This window comes from Salvia hispanica, chromosome 4, assembly GCF_029641045.1.
Source record: "Salvia hispanica isolate PSC_SH4W2 chromosome 4, Shi_PSC_v1, whole genome shotgun sequence".
Classification (NCBI taxonomy): Eukaryota; Viridiplantae; Streptophyta; class Magnoliopsida; order Lamiales; family Lamiaceae; genus Salvia; species Salvia hispanica.
The window spans coordinates 48,115,445-48,134,208 of NC_142695.1; the positions used below are offsets into that span (position 1 = coordinate 48,115,445).

The window sequence follows — 18,764 nt, forward strand, 5'->3', positions numbered from 1 at the left end:
TATTATATTTTATATTTTTTAATGCATTTTAAAAAATAATTTACCTTTCCTTATACCTTTTCCCTTTGGAATGTGTTACTTTTTAGAAGGGTATATTTCACTTTATAAGAAGGTAAATGCATGATAGACCTCTTCTATATACCTTCTCTCCCTGGGGATTTACCTATCAAACTGTGTATTTTAAATGTAATTTTTTATTAGGTATATTACTGCAGTTTCAAAAAATTATCACATTTTTCGCGATTGTCCCATAAACTTTGAATTTTTATTTTTTTTTTTTGGGGGGGGAGGGGCGTGGGGGTGATGAAGTCTGATGTGGCAGCCAAAAATATAGGTTCACAAAATGTCCAAAAATATCACTCAACCAATGAACAAATGAAAAACCTATGCAAATTGTGTATTTAACAGAAACAGAGTGAATTTCAGCTGCTAATTTATCAATTGCTAACAGCAAATACTCAAACGCAAAATCTGCATAAAACAAGATATTAATACAAGACCTTTAAACTATATATAGTTTGAAGGACTAATCTTATTACTAGAGTAATTAGTGTACAAATTACTTATGAGCCCCAAATGTTCAATATATAACTAACTTCATGAGAATCATGGCTTTGGGGTGAGGCATCCTAATAGACCGGTGACCTTTTCATCTGTTCCTGGTTGACCTGATCAATCCAATATTATGCACAACTCATACATCGGAGTGTGGAACAAAAGATTAAAAATTGCTGCTAAAAGGAAGTAGTCAAGAATCAAGTGTTTTTTGTTTAGTTTATACCGGTTTCTGTATTACCTGCACTCGAAACACTGGCACATTTTGGACCCAGGAAGCTTGGTTGATTAGTGGAAGATAGAAGCCTAGCCCACATCCTGTCTGTTATGACAACCTTGTTTTGCTTTTCAGTGATACGCTGCAAAAAATAGACATTTTCCATCACGTTTGTATAGCATCCAGCTCCGAGTATTTAGGTTTTGGTAGGATTAGCTTATTTAAATCTATGTTAATTCTAATAAACAAAGGAGTAAAACTTGACAGTTGACATGTATTCAGAGCCTCATTTAAAAATAAAATGGATGAAAGAACTAAAGCTGCATGCAAGATCCTGAAATCAAAGGTAGACCGACCAGTGTGTGCATCAAGAACGATGATTTGAAAACCTGAAATCTATTTTGAAATTAAATCATGTAGATTGAAAGAATTTTTGTACTGTCACTTACATTGAAGGGAATGTATGTATGACGGCCATTAACAAGCCCACTTGTGAAGCCTGTGTACCCTGCCATTGCCCCATGAACTGCGCTTTGAGCAAGGAGTGTGCAGTAAACATTGTCGGATGCATTGCTAGGAATAGCACGGATCATGTAAGTTGGATCTGCATGTAATCAAGTTTAGTGCCACTATTTAATAAGGATCATATGAATTCAATACAAGTGGTCTAACCTATATACTTTAGAGTGATTGGCATTGTCGTTTGCTTTGCAAAATGTTCCTGTCAAAAGAGATAAGTAGCTTAATAGAATTTCAGTGGACACTATCATTATGTTGGTTTAGATGAAGAAAACATGATTAAGTACAAAAAAAGTAACAATGCTTATTGCCTCCCACCAATGAAATAACCTTCTTCATGCAGGTCTTTGACATAGGACAGTAATAAACAAGATCAGTTAGATAATTAAAATTGACGCCCATCCTTAGTGTTCCAATCTAGAATTAACTTTATTCAGGCATCCATTAGAGTATTATAACTACTAGGGCCATCGCCATTTTCTTGGAAATGCACTCTAGAGTAACCAGCTTTGTTAATGAACATCATGGAATATGGACCAACTATCTCCATAAAACCTTTCCAGATATTATCTGGCATGCTGAATTCCACTTATATTATTTTCATATGATCTAAAAGCTAAAAGCCAAAAGGCCAAGAAGATGAGAGATTTCTACGGATTATATCTGGTTAAAACATTAACTATATGGATTGCAGGTCAGTCTCTCTACATACAACCACATGAGGGCGCTATAATACATTATGTGTGCCAACAGTAGCATCAGATTATATGTTTAGTGTTAACCATTTTTTTTTCTCAAGATAATGCAAAAGACTTATTGCATTTGAAAAAGACTTTTCATGTGGATTCCCATTTAGCTAATACTCCCTCCGTTTCTTCATAGTTGAGTCATTTTACCATTTCGAGAAGTTTCTTCATAGTTGAGTCGTCTCCTTATATGGTAACTTTTTCTTCTTTCTTACTTTACTCTCTCTACTTTATTTACTTTATACTTTATTCTCTCTACCTTTTCCTCTCTCTTACTTTTTTATCTATTTATTTAACACACTCAACATTCATTTCTAAAACTCCGTGCCGAAAAGTTCCGCCTCAACTATGAAGAAACGGAGGGAGTAAAAAATATACATGGAAGAAAAAATCACCACTGAAACTCATTATCAATATAACATGTACCTTTATCCTTTGAGCAAGCCACAACCCGACATCCTGAAGTAGCTTGTTTCCTGAAGCATCTTCTTCATTTTTGGTTACTAGAAGCTCCTGTCCTGCTCCTTCAGCAACAACAATGACCATATGCCCATTTTCTTTGAGTTTTTTCTCTATATATTCAAAAAGCCCCCCTTTTCCTTCGAGATAGAAAGGCGATTCTGGAATCAAACAGCAGTCCACATCTCGGCTCGCCAAAGTAGCATGCATTGCGATAAAACCTGCACAATGAATCCAATTATTTTGGAAAAAATTTGTGCCGCTATAAAAGAAAATACAGAGGAACAGATTGTAAAAATAGTAACTTATGATAGGTACTCTTCGTGTTCCTGTTTGTATATGGACCTCAGCTATTTGTAAGCTTATACGATATACATATTTCTTGCTTTACATATTACAGTAAATGGGATCTGAAATTATTGTGCAAAGACCTACACTAGACTGCAATAAAATTAGAAAGTGAAACCCTTTACATCATAATGTTTCTGATTTTTCAGTTGTATACACTCATCTTACCACTATAGCGACCCATTAGCTTCACCATGCCAATTCCATTCTCTGCACTATCTGCTTCAACATGTGCAGCATTTATGGCACGCTGAGCTTCTTCTACAGCAGTATCAAAACCAAATGACCTATCAATAACCTGATAATAGAAATCAAAGGGAGCTTGTTAGAAATGAAAAGGAATAATGATCATTTGCATCTAACAGAGAGAAAATCAAAAGAGGTAGATGCGGTGTGCCTATAATTAAATGTGAGGGATGATCCATTCAACACAAACTAGGTTCTCTTTTTTCTAGTGAAATTTCTAGTTGGTTGAAACATATTTCGAACATGGAACAGTGGAAGACAACAGATCCTCCATGCAGATCAGAAGACCTATTTAGAGGTGCATGTGAAAAACTAACAAACTTCATTCCACGCAGTTAAGCATGTAATTTGATACTAAAATAATCAATATGGAGAATAAGGTAAAAGGAGTCCATATAATAGGATGTATGATGACTGATACCGGAATGTCATTGTCAATTGTCTTGGGGATACCAGCCACAGCAACTTTTAGACCGCGTTTTCTGATTTCCTGCCAAACAAATTAGACATGCTAAGCTCAAGAACCTTGAACTGGGAGAGTTGTGGGTAAAACAATTTAGCCTATCCCCTGAATAAATTACCTCATAGATCACATTTGCTCCTCTTAGAGTGCCATCTCCTCCAATAATATAAACCTGAGCCAATAATACTGTTCATTAGAGCCAAAAAATGCAGCTTATAAAATGCCAATCATCAGCAGTAAATCTGGTGAAGGATTTAACTTCCAGAAAGAGAAATCTCAGATTGTTGCTGTGTCAAGTACAATCTGATACATGCCTGATTAATTCCACGGTCCTGGATGCTGTCAACAATCTTTGTGGTATCATGGCCACCTCGAGAAGATCCAATGATTGTTCCACCACGCTTATGTATGTCATTACAAAGCTTTGGCGTCAAATTAATTGTATTCTTTGAATAAAAACCCCTGTAGCCTCCCTATGAAAAGAGATGCCATCATTGTCAGATTATAAAGAAACTGCAATGACCAATTATGAGACTTTACCACTCTTTTGAACCACTATGTCTTATGAACAAAAAAGATGTGTTCCATAAATTGGACTAACAAAGATCCATCACAAAGATTAAGATGTAGGTCTGACAGGTTAAAGCTACACGGAACTCGAAATGGAAACCAGACATAAGGATATAGATTATGCATTCATAAACAAACTATCCTGGGATACAAAGAAAAGGCTGACGGTTCATGACCAAGTTTCATGATATCTAATAGATAAATTGTAAAGATGCAATTAAATTCATGAACAGCCAACACACCTCTATTCCTAGGACTTTGGTGACCCCATACATATAATCAAGGCTGTGTACAATTTCTCTGATCACCGTGTTTAGCCCAGGACATAAACCACCACATGTCACAATACAAGCAAGTACGTCATCTGATGCAAAATAGACCTGCGGACATCAGTGAACATATACCATATTTATCTTTAAACTTCCTAAAAGAAGGGGAACAAAGAAGAAGAAGAAGAAAAGGTTTGGTATACCTGTTGACGAGGTCCAGCTCGCCGAAAATGTACCCCTCGTGGAGTATCCTTGTGAACAACCATCTGTCAAATACACCAAGCATGCATGAATGAATTACTCCGAGTTGACGTGGAAGGTTAACGTTTATTATCTCAAAAAGGTTGGATCTCTATATCTCCCAATCTCCCAGTCACATGAAATTCAATGATAATGAGCCCAGGGACACAATTTTTCAATTCTATCATTGTTAGAGAAAACTTAAAATTTAAATTATGACGCCTTTTAGGACTTTTATACTCCAGCCTTGGAAAACATATAATAAAATCAACTTCAGTTCCAAGCTGCAGATTTATAGCCAAACCAAAAAGGATAAATAGAACTCCGGACTATGATCCTGGCTACATAAACCAAGCTGCAGGCTACAGCATACCTTTTCAGGGACACTATCATCCATGTCAACAAAGTATTGCCTGGAATCAGAGGTAACCGGAAAAATATTATTAGCTGTCAATAAAAAACAAGTTCAATGCTGCGAGAAAGTAATGAAATCCACGAAAGAAAGTTCAACTCACTTAACCACTGAGTATGCAGGATTGGAGCGCAGGGGATTTGGATAAGTCTGCAACAAATGTTCAAGCACAAAATTTAATTAAAAGAACAAAGGAGCTAACACTAATTTAAAGGAAAAGGTACAAAACAATAATCAAATTATTGACACATAGGACAAGACTCAGTTATTCCTCCTAGTCTCCTACCATATTCTCCATTTCGTGAAAGAGACTGTTTAAACAAATCCATGTATGCTACACTATATGAGAATTATTTAACTAAGAACACACAAAAAATTCCAAATAAAGCCTTGGCTGTGGAATTACATACATATACAACTTTGAGCAGTCAATTTTTTAAACGTCAAGGTGGAAAGGGAAAGTGTGCAAATTCAATGCATCCATGAAGCATATTTATCAGATCGATTCTTTCTTATCTACTGATATATTTGACAGACTCGTACCAAGGAAAGAATCAGTTAGGATCTACTTTTCTTCATAATTCCAACAATCAATATCTCATATCCTCCTTCACATTGTAATGTAAAATGAAGGTAAACAGCAGAACTCTAAGCCTGGTTTCTTAGTCATATCCTCCTTCCATTGTAAGACACAAATCACCCCCGCCAATCAACTTTTAATTCTTTTTAATCTTACTCGTTCTTATATGATAGCTAAAAAGTTCGAAATCTTGTGCAAAACTCGAAGTGACGGTGACCGGAAAAAGAGATTGGGCGCTGAAGACTGAGGACAATGCAGCATTGGCTTAATCAAACTTGTAATCAGTGGAGCCCCCAATGAAAGTTTCTAAGTTGGCGCTGAGTTTTTTGCCTAAAACTCCCAATGTGACCAAAAAATGATCTTGCGTGCAAAAACCACCAGGCACAAAATAAACAGTACTCGGTCCAAGTAACATCATACTAAAATCGAACAAATTAGAATTAGCAATGCAAATAAGCATCCGATTAATACAATCTTCCTCCAGCACTGCGATTGATCAAACTAATCAGAAAAATCGACTCGCTGATCAAACTAAAATCTTACCTGAAGATCGGAAATGTAATCGGACAAATGAGGCACATCTTGGAGAACGTATCCAAACTCTCCTTGAACCACCTTCATCTCAAAATTACTCTGCGACCCCATGATTCACCCGATCACGAAAAACAAATCGATGAGAAAAAGTGGTGTAAAAATAAGCTAGATGTGAACACACTAAATCTGAATCTTCACAGCGGAATTCAACGATTAAAGGCGATCGAAGGCGAAACCGAAAAAAATGAAAAGCATTCCCTTGAATTCAGGGGTTAATTATGAAATTCTTCGGTACAGCTGATTATATAAAACAGGTGGCGGTGCCACTGTGAATTGAGTGGTATTGAACATGGAAGATTCTGCTCTAATCGGATTTCATTGAAATTCGGAGCCAGCTGCGTCATGTTAGAATAGTACATGCACTTTTAATTTGAATAATTTTTTGTTTCTTTTTTAAAGTCTTCCACCATTGCTTAAATTAAGGATCTAATTAAATAAAACAAAATAAAAATAAATTTAATGAATTAAAATACACCCTCTATCCTAATGAATAAATATTCTCCAACCATAGTAATAGAGTTAATTTTTCATTTTAGTCATTCCATAGTAAATATTGTCATTACTTTTTTTTAGTAAAAAGTAACACGTTTCTTACTCTTGATTTTCTCTCTCTCTCTTAATTGATTCTCTCTATTTTTTCCTCCTTTTTAATTTAATGTACATTACACATTTTCTTTTAATCTCCTTGTTAAAAATAAATGTATCTACTAGTACTATATATGGAACGAAGGGAGTATAAAATATTTGGTTTTCAATACAATTTTATGCAATGTTGTTTTATGAAGGTAAAGTAAGAGAGAGGAAAATGAGAAATGATGATGTTTCTATTTAAGAAAATGTTTCATTTTTAATGGAATAATTCAAAAAGTAAAACATTTCCATTTTTAATTGAATAGATAGAATATAGTATTAGGACTCGTTTGATAAAAAGATGGGATATGAGAAGATATGTAAAATAAGAAAAGAAATACAGGTTTTATTGTTGTTTGATAGAACCTATTTGTATAGTAGTATATTAAATAACATGGTTTAACTTGATAAATTTTGTGGGTTACATAAGCATGGTTAAAGTTATAATTTTGGTAAGATTGGGTAGGGCCCTTGTCTTATATTGGGCTTTGAGCTAAGATTAACTATGATATCAAATAATTTGAAATGCACATATATAATTCTCTATCTTGGTATTACTAACTTATCAAACATGTCCTTAGTATAATGAATTCTGGATATGTTTTGACAATAATTTATACTTCTTCCATCTCACCCAAGATTTGCACCTTTTCTTTTTGGTTTGTCTCATTTAAGATGTTCACTTTCCATATTTGAAAACAAATTCATCTCTCATCTCACCTCATTAAAACACTCAATTGTCTTTCCTCTCTCTACTTTAATATAATAAAGTACATTTTTTAAAAAATTCCGTGTCACTCAATACCGTGGATATCTTGAATAGGACGTAAGGAAGTATATAAATTGACGAGCGACTAACTTAATATATTGGGAGAGCAAATAAAACTGGCTATACATTATTCTTATACTATTAAATAATTATTTCAAATTCTTTAAAATATCGTACTATAAATTGTTTTAAGGAGCTTAAAGAAGTGACTAAAATGAAGAATAATGTTTTAGAGCTAACCTAGTTAGTATAGTATAATTAGTAAATTTAACAAAAAATTTATTTTCTAGTTCAGACAAAAAAAAAAGTTGTCCGCCTAGTCATCACAGACATACCTCAGCCACAAAAAATTTGTCCAACCTCGCAACAGCCACGCCTTAATTTGGTATATTTTAATTGGATTGGAAAAAAAAATTATTGTACAAAAAAAATTCATTAAAAAAAATTAAATCAAATCTTCGTTGTATTATAAATATTTGAAAATTATACAACAAAAAATACAAACGAAAGTAATCAAGATGTGCTCGTTCCCCTACATGCCCATATCTCTTCAACCATATCGGCCTGGAGCTGGAGATGTTCTCTTCCTCGCGTATATCAAAGAAAACTCGGAGCAAGTCTTCGTCAGAACGCAGTACACCCATCTGTAGGGTGCGGTGGCAACACCTGACTTGGTCCAACACCATCGTCCGCGGTCCAACGCTCCACAGATATACCTTCATCATCTACCATCATGTTATGCAATATGATAGTACATGATATCAGCGACGTCGTCTACGTGTCGTGCACCGTATAATGTCCCATCGTGCTTGGAGCACACCAAATGCTCGCGCAACATCCTTCCTCGCACCCTCTTGTTGTTGCGTGAACCAAGAGTTGTACGGACCAAATGGATGTCTGGTCATCTTCAAAAATACGGCCCACCGAGGGTATGTCACATCTGCCAAACAGTAGTTCCTATTGTACTACCTGTCGTTTGCTACGAAACAAATTTTTGGACCCTCACGCCAGTACTGCTATTGAAGAGATGTGACAACTGCAGAACACTGATGTCGTTGTTAGACCCTGCAACCCCAAAATACGTATGTCAGATCCACAATCAGTAGTCAACAACAGCTTCCAGGATTATCGTCAGGTGTTTGCATTTGAACCCGGTAGTGAACTGCCCTTTCCAAGCCACCGGGCAGTTCCTCCATTCCCAGTGCAAGCAATCTATGTTGTCCATCATCCCTGAAAAACCGTGCACTCTCTCGTGCATAGTAAGCAGTATCTGGCAGTCGGCGGTGTGGCTTTCGGAGATACTCTCTACCAAATATCGTGATGATGCTCCTACAAAACTGTCTCAAAACCTGTAGGCTAGCCGTCTCGCCCATGTGCAAGTATTCGTCGAACATGTCAGCCGGTCTGCCATAGGCCAGCAGCCTAATTGCAGCAGTGCACTTCTGTATCGTCAACAATTTGATCCTACCGTTGGCATCAGATCGGAGAGTGAAACACCCATACCGCGTCGCCAATGATGATGCTATATGTAGGAAGAGCCATCGAGACATTTTGAAACGCCGACGAAAAAGCTATTGTGGAAAACGCGGGTTTTCGCTAAAGTAGTCATCCACCATCCGCTGGTTAGCCCCGACATGGTCGCAGGGGATTGTCTGCGGATGCTGGATCTAACAAGGGACCGTCGCCGTCGCCAAGCACTCCTCTTCCTCCTTCCGTACTTCGTGTCCAACCTCTTCAACCAACACGTTATATGCCTCATCTCATGCGCGTTGATACTCATCATCAGAATCTATTTTCAGACAGTGGATTTGAGAAAAATTTGAGATTTGAGATTGGAATGGAATGAAAAAAATGAATTGGGAATATATATTTTATAGAAAAAAAATTAAAGAATTAAAAAAAGCAGAAAAGCACCACCACGTCGGTCTTGCAGTGCCACTGCCGGGTACCCGGCGCTGCCTCGGCTTACAATAGGGCGCCGCGGTGCAACCACGTCACGGCGGCGCCCCTACTGTGGAGGCCCTAAGTGAGCTATTTTTGTGGGTCGTTATTCATGGGCCTTCAGGACAATAGAAGCAGAATGAATTCTGGGCCGACCCATGCATCCTATATATAGTTATGTCCTTTTAAATTAAGAGCATCCCCATCCGTGCTCTTAGCTAAGAGCACGGAGGTGGGCCCGGACCCACTTTTACTCTTTGTCCTTAGCTAAGAGCACAACACCCACATCCGTGCTCTTAGCTAAGGACAAGCTCAAGGGTCCCACTATTATATTATTCAATTTAAATATTTCAATTACTAAAAACATTTTTACATTATAAAAAATATATTAAAAAATAAAAATTACATAATTAAAATCCTAAAAAAAAAATACATAATTAAAATTCTAGAAAATAAAAAAATACATAATTAAAATCTTACAAATTAAAAATTCCTATAATTAAAGTGTTATGGGAATTTTTTGTGTTGAAGTGGGGGTATTTATAGATGAAAATGTGAATTTTGAGGGGAAAAATTGAAAAATAAATTAAAAGTGGGTAGAAAACGGATATAATTTTTTGGAAAGTGGGAAAATATTTTTTTTATTTAAAAACATTTTTTAAAATAAATTTCGAATTAAAAAAAAATAAAAATAAAAAATCGAATTTAGCCGTTGGCCAATAAGAATACGCCACGTAGGGCTGCTCAGCGGCACGGACGTGCTCTTAGCTAAGAGCAGCGCCGTGCCGCTGGCACGGACGGACGGACGCTGCGGATGCTCTAAAATCGTGTTGATGACTAATAATGAGTATTTAATTACTTTGCTAGTATTATACTCCCTCTGTCCCTCCATTAAGAGTCACATTTTTCCATTTCGGTCCGTCCCCAATTAAAAATCACACTTCATTTTTACCATAAATAGTAAGTAGGTCTCATATTCCACTAACTCAATTCACTCACATTTTATTATAAAACTAATATAAAAAAATGGGTATCACATTCCACTAACTTTTTCAACCAACTTTTCTTTATATTTCTTAAAACCCGTGTCCAATCAAAGAGTGACTCCTAATAGGGGACGGAGGGAGTAATAAAGTATATCTAACGTATATTTTCATTTATAGACAATGTTTCAAATCAACAAAGATGTCATAGATCTTACTATTTGTCTAAATCACGTTTTGTTTTCCCACTCCTTGTTTTTCTAAAATCGGTCATAACCTTTTTTAGTCCCAACATCTGCAACAAAGTCATCCCAAAATCAGCCTCAACTTATTATGTTTCAATCTATCAATATATACAGCGATTTTTTAGAGTAATAACATAAATGCTATTATAAATATTTTACAATAATTAATTGTTAAGAAAGTTGAGTCACTTCCTTTTTATATTTATTTTTAAAAAATTGTAATAAATAGTTAAAGTGGATATAGTGTAAAATAAAATCAAGAATAATGTCGAGTAGAGTATTTCCTACATAATTCTCGCTTTTACTTTAAACTATATATCTACTTTAACTATTTATTAGTTAAATTAAATTTCTTGAATAATGATTCATAGTAATAAGCTTATACGAATTTCTTGAATTTTGTAGTAATTAATTTCCGACATCAATGCCATGGCCAATAGCTTGAATGCAAAGTGATAAAGAAGATGCATCAATCAGTTAAAACTTCCAATGAATCAGTAAATAACAAAATAAATGGACTTACTACATAAAAATTGAGCATAAAATAAAAATGGTCGATCCCTACATGCTACAGTTGAAGATGTTGTTTGCAGCTGAATCCAGCACTGAATTATTGGGGTTTTTCAAAGTGCTAAAATTGGTGACGGGGTCGACGAGCACAGACTTGATCATGTCTTTGGTCTTAGCTTTGGAATTAACATATGCATCTTCATCTGTGTATAGCAAGAATATGACACGAGTGAAGTTGGCAACACATTTAAGGATAGGAATGGAAGCTTCTGTTGGGTGAAGAAGTTCCTTGTTTAGAACCTTCCATGCATTCTTCACTTGTTTGCGCAGCTCTGCAAAAGCTTCTTTCTCTGCCACACCATTTTCATGCATGTAGTAATGAATTGCTGACAGCTTTTTTTCAAACTGTATGTACATTTTTGATTCATCAAGAAAGTTGCATAAGTGAATGTATATATATAACCTATAGATAGATACATTATTGTTACGTACCCCATATCCTGCAAGGTCATCCATTAGCCTAGTAATGAGTAAAGATGATTTAAGAATAGGTGGTTCACTCAAAACCCAATCAAACTCCTCCTTGCTAATTGGATCATCAATCACAAGTAATGAATTTATTGACATCATCACATATCCTGAAGACAAAAGTGCCACTTTTGTATATTCCTCCATTGTAGGCTTGTGCTTGCTGAAAGACCACTCCGCCTCTTTAAGGTACACCTCCGCCAACCTAATCATCTGCGCAATTTCAATCCAATCTAAAATGAATGACAAACGTACATATTCGACCGTAAGGAGAAAATGAAATCCATACCTCAGCTTTTCCATATTCGACTGCATATGATTTGCCTAGCTTTCCCATTTCGTTTTCCATTTCAACATATACATCGCATAGGGCTTTGTAGTATATCCTCATGCATGGTGGCAATTCATCAATGCCATCCATGTCCCACCTGATATCAAACGTGGTAAATATTTTAACTTTTTTCCTATTTTAGCATTTTAATAAAATTTCTCGTCAATAACCAATAAAGTTCTTATAGTTTCAATTTTAAATAGGGAACCTTCCAGTACAAAAATATTACTACTAAATTGCACATACCTTCGGAGAATGCTAGTGAAAAGCGTGAGTTCGTCTAACGTTCCATAGACATCGTAAATGTCGTCAAGGAAAGAAGCCATATAAATGACTTTGGTTAGTAGCTTTCTCGCAATTGCATAGCATGGCTCAAAGTAAACACCCACAATCCAAAAATAGCATTCCACAAGTCTATCTCTAGCAAAGGGAAGTTTATTTGCAAAGTCCAATTCCTTCCACCATCTACAACAATATAGTAGTATAATTTAATCAATTTAGTGGTGCATTCTCTTTGATTGCAGATTAAAAAACGATGAAAATGTTAGGCAGCTAACCTTGTAACATGACTTAGCTCTTTCTGGTGTAGCGTCTGCACAAGATTGAAGTCCGATATCGCAAAATCGAGTAGCTTTTCATTGCATGAGTCGTCGTACATAGAAATGAACTTTCTTGCTCCCAATCTGTTTAGAGTCTTTGAAATTGGGATCTTTAGTGCTTCCCTAACTCGTGTAGAAAGAGTGTTATTACTCATGTTCATGATTAAAGAATGGAGATTAGAAGAGGAAAATTCTAATGCTTTGTCAAGAATTTCCTCTCCATGCACTCCATAGTTTGATGCCTCGTATAATTCCAACAGCCCTTCAACATTGTTTGGTATCGATTCCTTGAAATTTCCTTTTTCATCTAAGAATTTGCAAAAAACATCTGCCAAAATAGTATTTAATGAGTTAAGTGAATAGAAAATAAAATAGATAAACCAACAACATGTCACTAGCTAGGACAAAGGCTCCGGACTTTAGAGATCTATACATACCGCATGGAACGTGAAAACCTTGTTCTCGGAGCAGACGAAAGCGAAGAGCAACAAATCGAAGATCGTTGTCGTTGGCGCTATAGGCGTCATGAATCCATCGTAAGGTTTTGCGGATTTCCTTTTCGAAATGGTAGCCCACTCCAAGCCGTTTGATCGAATCAATGAGTTCTAGTTTTAGGGTTAGATCATCTTCATCATTGTGAAGGACCAATTCCCTAATCTCTTCCATTTGTCTTGCGTGTGTTAGCCAAATCTCAACTTTAATGATTTCGATAATGAAATCTGATTCTAGATTTGAATTAATTCAACCACAACATATAGACTATAAAGTGGAGATAGATCACCAACCTCCATCCATGCTTTTCTTGTGCTGAAGAAGATGTTGAATCCACTTTGATGATTCTCCTCTCCTTGACCTCAAGCCTTCTATGATTCTTTTAATGGATAAAGAATCAAAAACTTGTATATAAGTGTATATATATATGTGCGTATGTACTGTGACTTTTCTGAGTATATAACTCGTTCTGGATTGTATATCAAATGCTGAAACCATCGCACATATTTATACACATCCAAACGCCGTGAGTTAAGAAGCACATCGTTTCATTTAACCAAAGATATGCTGATTGGTATAAAGAGAATTGCATTTTCTCTTATCAAAAGAATCAACTACCTTATCATTACGGTTATACATGCACAGCACCCGAATTTAATCAATTTATATATATATATATATATATATATATATATATGTACATTAAATATCACAACCGTTGCTAATTAGATAAAATAGAAGTGATAACTACTTTATCATAAACAACTGACACCTTTTCCATTTCTTTTAATTCTCGGTGCCACATGTATACATATATTAAACTATCATTTATGTATACAATCTCTAATGTACATATATATATATATATTTATATTACGCTTTATATATATATATATATATATATATATATATATATATAAACATGTATCAATAATAAGGTAAGAAAGGAGGGTTATCAATACATCCAATTCTAATTCTTTAATCGAAACCGATCCATTACGGTGTCGTCTTTAATATTAGAATCCCTTTTAACTTTTAATATTATGAACTTGAACTTTAATTTAAACCAATAGATACATAGATCATATAAGAATATAAATATTCTTACATTCTCCCACTTGACCTTTGTATCGTCTTGATGGTTTAATAACTATAATGCGCACTTTTATATCATGTTCAAAATATTCTTTAAATACCATGAAAAAATTAGAATTGATCGAATCATGGCGGTCACACATCATTAAGCGACATGATTCCTTCCATGTATCACAAATCAATTCCAACTTTACATTGTCCTTTCATTGAGATGAACTTTTATTCTCAATTCATCATATGTTATCCAACAACCATAATTGTATACAAACTATAATGATAACATATTTAATAAACAGAAACATAACTTTTATTGAATTCAAAGTGTCTTACACTTTACAAGCATAATACAACTAAAATAGCAAGGCTTTATCTATAATACTCATACGCTCTACATGGCCAATAAACATTTTGGGTGGTAGTCCTTTAGTTAACGGATCCGCTACCATCATATCCGTCCTAATATGCTCAAAGAACACTCTTTGTTTCTGCACTTCTTCTTTAACAGATAAGTATTTTAACTCCATGTGCTTAGCCCCTTTCGAGTACTTATCATTCTTTGAAAAGAAGACAGCTGCGGAATTATCACAATAAATTTTCAGCGGCCTAGCTATAGAGTCGACAATTCTAAGCCCTGAAATAAAGTTCCGCAACCACAATCCGTGAACAGTGGCCTCAAAGCATGCCACAAATTCGGCTTCCATAGTGGAAGTAGCAATGACAGACTGCTTTCCACTTTTCCATGATACTGCTCCCTCGGCTAAAAGGAACAAATAGCCAAACGTAGATTTTCTACTATCAACGCACCCGACATATTCTGAATCTGAATATCCAATGACCTCTAGATTATCGGATCTTCTATACGTAAGCATGTGCTCTTTGGTGCCTTGCAAGTACCTGAGGACTTTCTTTGCAGCCTTCCAGTGATCCATTCCGGGATTACTTTGATATCGACCCAACATACCAACCGCAAAGGTGATATCTGGTCGCGTACATGTTTGAACGTAGTTCAAACTCCCAACCACTGATGCATATGGAATTCTTTCCATTTCCTTACGCTCCAATTCATTTTTAGGACATTGCATTTTACTAAACTTGTCTCCCTTCTGAATTGGAGCAATCCCTATAGAGCACTTTTCCATTCTATATCTCTCTAAAATCTTATTGATATATCCTTTCTGAGATAAACTTAATAATCCTTGTGACCTATCTCGAAATATTTCTATTCCGATCACATAAGATGCATCTCCCATATCTTTCATTTCAAAGTTCTTAGAGAGATATTTCTTCACATCATGTAACATACCCATGTCATTTGCAGCAAGCAAAATATCATCAACATATAAGACTAAAATTATAAACTTACTCCCACTGATTTTTACATAGATACATCGATCAACAATGATCTCTACAAAACCATATGATACAATGATATCATTAAACTTTATATACCATTGTCTAGAAGCTTGTTTTAGTCCATATATTGACTTCCTCAGCTTACATACTAAGTGTTCTTGTCCCGTTGCCAAGAATCTTTCGGGTTGGTTCATATAAACTTCCTCTTCAAGTTCTCCATTTAGAAAGGCGGTCTTTACATCCATTTGGTGTAGCTCGAGATCATAATGAGCCACGAAAGCCAAAACAATTCTTAAAGAATCCTTTTTTGAAACTGAAGAGAAGGTTTCTTTATAGTCAATGCCACCCTTTTGGGTGAAGCCTTTAGCAACAAGGCGAGCCTTGTATCTTTCGATGTTACCTTTCGAATCACGTTTTGTTTTAAAAATCCATTTAGAACCAATGGTTTTAAAACCTTTAGGCAATTCTACTAAGTCCCAAACTTTGTTATCACCCATAGATTTTATTTCATCTTTTGCGGCAATCAACCACTTTTCAGAATCTTCACTTTCCATGGCTTGTCGGAATGAGATTGGATCTTCATCAAGGCTTAAGTCACATTCACTTTCAACACTGTAAACCACATAGTCATTTGAAATGGCAGATCTTCTTTCCCTTACCGATCGCCTCAAAGTTTCTTGTGGTTCACTATTCGCTTCTTGAATTGTGACAGGTTCAATTACTTCATTTTCGGTTAGTAAGTTTTGCACATTATCATGTTGTTCTATTGTGTCATTTGATTGTGAGACAATAGGAACAACAATATTTGGTGCAACAACATGTGGATGAACCTTATCGTGGATTTCTTGAATATCCACCTTTCTAGGTTCACCACTCCCACTAATTTCCCTGTTTTCAATGAACCTAGCATTTCCCGTCTCAACTATTCTCGTACTATGGTTAGGACAATAAAAGGTATACCCCTTTGATTTGTCCGGATAGCCAATGAAAAATCCACTGACGGTCCTTGAATCAAGTTTCTTTTCATGTGGATTATACAACATTACTTCTGCTGGGCAACCCCAAATACGAATATGCCTTAAGCTAGGTTTCCTTCCCGTCCACAGTTCAAAAGGTGTCTTAGGAACTGCCTTACTAGGAACCCGATTAAGCATATAAGTTGCAGTCTTTAAAGCATAAATCCACAATGAAAGGGGTAAAGTACAACCACTTAACATACTTCTAACCATTTCCATCAATGTACGATTCCGCCTCTCCGCTACACCATTCTGTTGCGGAGTACCGGGCATTGTATACTGTGCACAAATGCCTCTACTTTCGAGTAACTTTGCAAATGGGCCCGGACATTGTCCAGTCTCATTATACTTTCCATAGAACTCACCACCTCTATCCGATCTCACCAATTTTAACTTTTCTATCTAACTGCCTTTCCACCTCGTCAATGAATATTTTCAGCACATTCACTGACTCAGATTTTTCATGCAGTAGATATATGTAACCATAACGTGAGTAATCGTCAATAAATGTGATAAAGTATTTTCGACCATCCCACGAATGAGCATCAAAAGGACCACATATATCAGTATGTATTAACTCAAGAAGCTGAGTGCTTCTCGTGGCTGATTTGTTTACAATGTGTTTAGTTTGCTTTCCTTTAATGCAATCTACACACATATTTAGGTCACTAAAATCCAATCGAGGAAGAATTTCATTCTTTACCAACCTCATAATCCTTTCTTTAGAAATATGACCTAATCTTTGATGCCACAAGTAAGCCGAACTTTCGCTTGACGCATTACGCTTAATGCCTCGACTTTCAACATGAAATAAGGATTCACGAAACTTTGCATCAAGATTGAATCTATAAAGTGAATCATACAAAGTACCACTACCATAAAAGTAATCGTTTCGGTACAAAGAGAATACACCATTTACAATCTTAACTTTAAAACCTAAATCATCCATTCTACTTACAGAAACAAGATTTCTAGCACATTCAGGTACATAAAGACAATCTATAAGATCTACATGACATCCTGTGTCCAAGATTAATCTGTAGGTCCCAATGCCTTCAATCAGTGCTTTCATCCTATTTCCCATGAACAAATATTGTTCAACCCCTTTTATAGGTTGGATCGAACTGAATCCCTGTTTAATATGAGACACATGAGTTGTAGCACCAGAATCTAACCACCAAGTATTATTAGGCACTTCAATAAGATTCAATTCAAAGCAAACAAGAGTATTATGTTTACCTTTCTTTTCAAACCAGGCCTTCCTTTTAGGACAATCTTTCTTGAAGTGTCCCGTTTCCCTGCAAAAGAAACACTTCCTTTCCTTTTGGATTTTCTTCTCCGGACCTTTCAGAAAAGATTTATCCTTCTTTTTGTCATTCTTACTTGATTTTCCTTTACTGGAGCTAGCACCTCCATGACCTATGAGATTCGCAACTTGACCATTCATCTTCTTTAATCTCCCTTCCTCTTGAACCAACATAGCCTTTAATTCCTTAAAGTCCCATTTATCTTTGATGGTGTTATAATTCACCTGGAACTGGCTAAATTCAATAGGTAGGGAGTTCATGATAAATTGGACCACAAATTGCTCATGAACCTCCATTCCCAAGGTCGTTAGCTTTGCCGCCAAGTTAGACATGTTTGTCACATGATCATGAATGGGCTGTGACCAGTCAAACTTCTTTGTAGTAAGTTCACTCATTAAGCTTCCTACAATTGACTTATCAGCCAATTCAGATTGTGAACACTCCTTAATTTTCTCAATGAATTCCCTTGCACTTTCTGTCTTGGGCATCGATGGCTTAAAATTTTCTGCCATCGTCATCCTCATAAGATTCAGGCTCAACCGGTTAGATCGCTCCCAAGTCTCATGTTGAGACTTTTCAGTTTCGGAGCTCTCATCCGTTATGGCTGAGGGTTCATCTTCTGTTAGTATAGCATGGTCCAACGCCATTACACCCAATGAAAACCGGATCTGTTCGGACCACTCGCCATAGTTTTGCCCATTGAATTTAATGACAGAGTTTGCAGATGCATACAAATTCGCTGAGGCT

General features: G+C 35.9%; 3 protein-coding genes across 3 annotated transcripts; all 3 read right to left on the reverse strand.

Moving 5' to 3' along the window:
- Positions 1-420: 420 nt before the first annotated feature.
- On the reverse strand, positions 421-6,561 carry LOC125196685 (ATP-dependent 6-phosphofructokinase 6-like). The gene is made up of 14 exons (XM_048095298.2): positions 6,168-6,561; positions 5,148-5,194; positions 5,006-5,045; positions 4,596-4,658; positions 4,366-4,503; positions 3,868-4,026; positions 3,672-3,725; positions 3,512-3,580; positions 3,013-3,142; positions 2,464-2,717; positions 1,445-1,493; positions 1,222-1,376; positions 797-914; positions 421-668 (listed from the first exon to the last, which is right to left on the reverse strand). The coding sequence occupies exons 1-14, from the start codon at positions 6,267-6,269 to the stop codon at positions 607-609; spliced, it is 1,440 nt and encodes a 479-aa protein (XP_047951255.1). The 5' UTR covers positions 6,270-6,561; the 3' UTR covers positions 421-606.
- A 2,035-nt stretch (positions 6,562-8,596) lies between these two features.
- Positions 8,597-9,167, reverse strand: LOC125195277 (uncharacterized). Its single transcript, XM_048093452.1, has 2 exons — positions 8,732-9,167; positions 8,597-8,682 (listed from the first exon to the last, which is right to left on the reverse strand). Exons 1-2 carry the CDS (start codon positions 9,165-9,167, stop codon positions 8,597-8,599), a joined length of 522 nt encoding a protein of 173 aa, XP_047949409.1.
- A 2,180-nt stretch (positions 9,168-11,347) lies between these two features.
- LOC125195278 ((E)-beta-caryophyllene synthase-like) lies at positions 11,348-13,420 on the reverse strand. The gene is made up of 6 exons (XM_048093453.2): positions 13,192-13,420; positions 12,713-13,082; positions 12,402-12,620; positions 12,114-12,252; positions 11,789-12,037; positions 11,348-11,701 (listed from the first exon to the last, which is right to left on the reverse strand). Exons 1-6 carry the CDS (start codon positions 13,418-13,420, stop codon positions 11,348-11,350), a joined length of 1,560 nt encoding a protein of 519 aa, XP_047949410.2.
- Between the last annotated feature and the right edge of the window lie 5,344 nt (positions 13,421-18,764).

Excerpts from the sequence above, each read along its gene's own strand:
- LOC125196685 (XM_048095298.2), bottom strand. The coding sequence starts at position 6,269 with ATGGGGTCGCAGAGTAATTTTGAGATGAAGGTGGTTCAAGGAGAGTTT. Across the intron at positions 4,027-4,365 it reads CCAAAGTCCTAGGAATAGAG|GGAGGCTACAGGGGTTTTTA; the intron begins GTGTGTTGGCTG and ends CTCTTTTCATAG. Across the intron at positions 3,143-3,511 it reads CAATTGACAATGACATTCCG|GTTATTGATAGGTCATTTGG; the intron begins GTATCAGTCATC and ends TTCTATTATCAG.
- LOC125195277 (XM_048093452.1), bottom strand. The coding sequence starts at position 9,167 with ATGTCTCGATGGCTCTTCCTACATATAGCATCATCATTGGCGACGCGG. Across the intron at positions 8,683-8,731 it reads TGACGATAATCCTGGAAGCT|GGTCTAACAACGACATCAGT; the intron begins GTTGTTGACTAC and ends TTGGGGTTGCAG.
- LOC125195278 (XM_048093453.2), bottom strand. The coding sequence starts at position 13,420 with ATGGAAGAGATTAGGGAATTGGTCCTTCACAATGATGAAGATGATCTA. Across the intron at positions 12,621-12,712 it reads GAGCTAAGTCATGTTACAAG|ATGGTGGAAGGAATTGGACT; the intron begins GTTAGCTGCCTA and ends ATATTGTTGTAG. Across the intron at positions 12,038-12,113 it reads TCGAATATGGAAAAGCTGAG|ATGATTAGGTTGGCGGAGGT; the intron begins GTATGGATTTCA and ends GAAATTGCGCAG.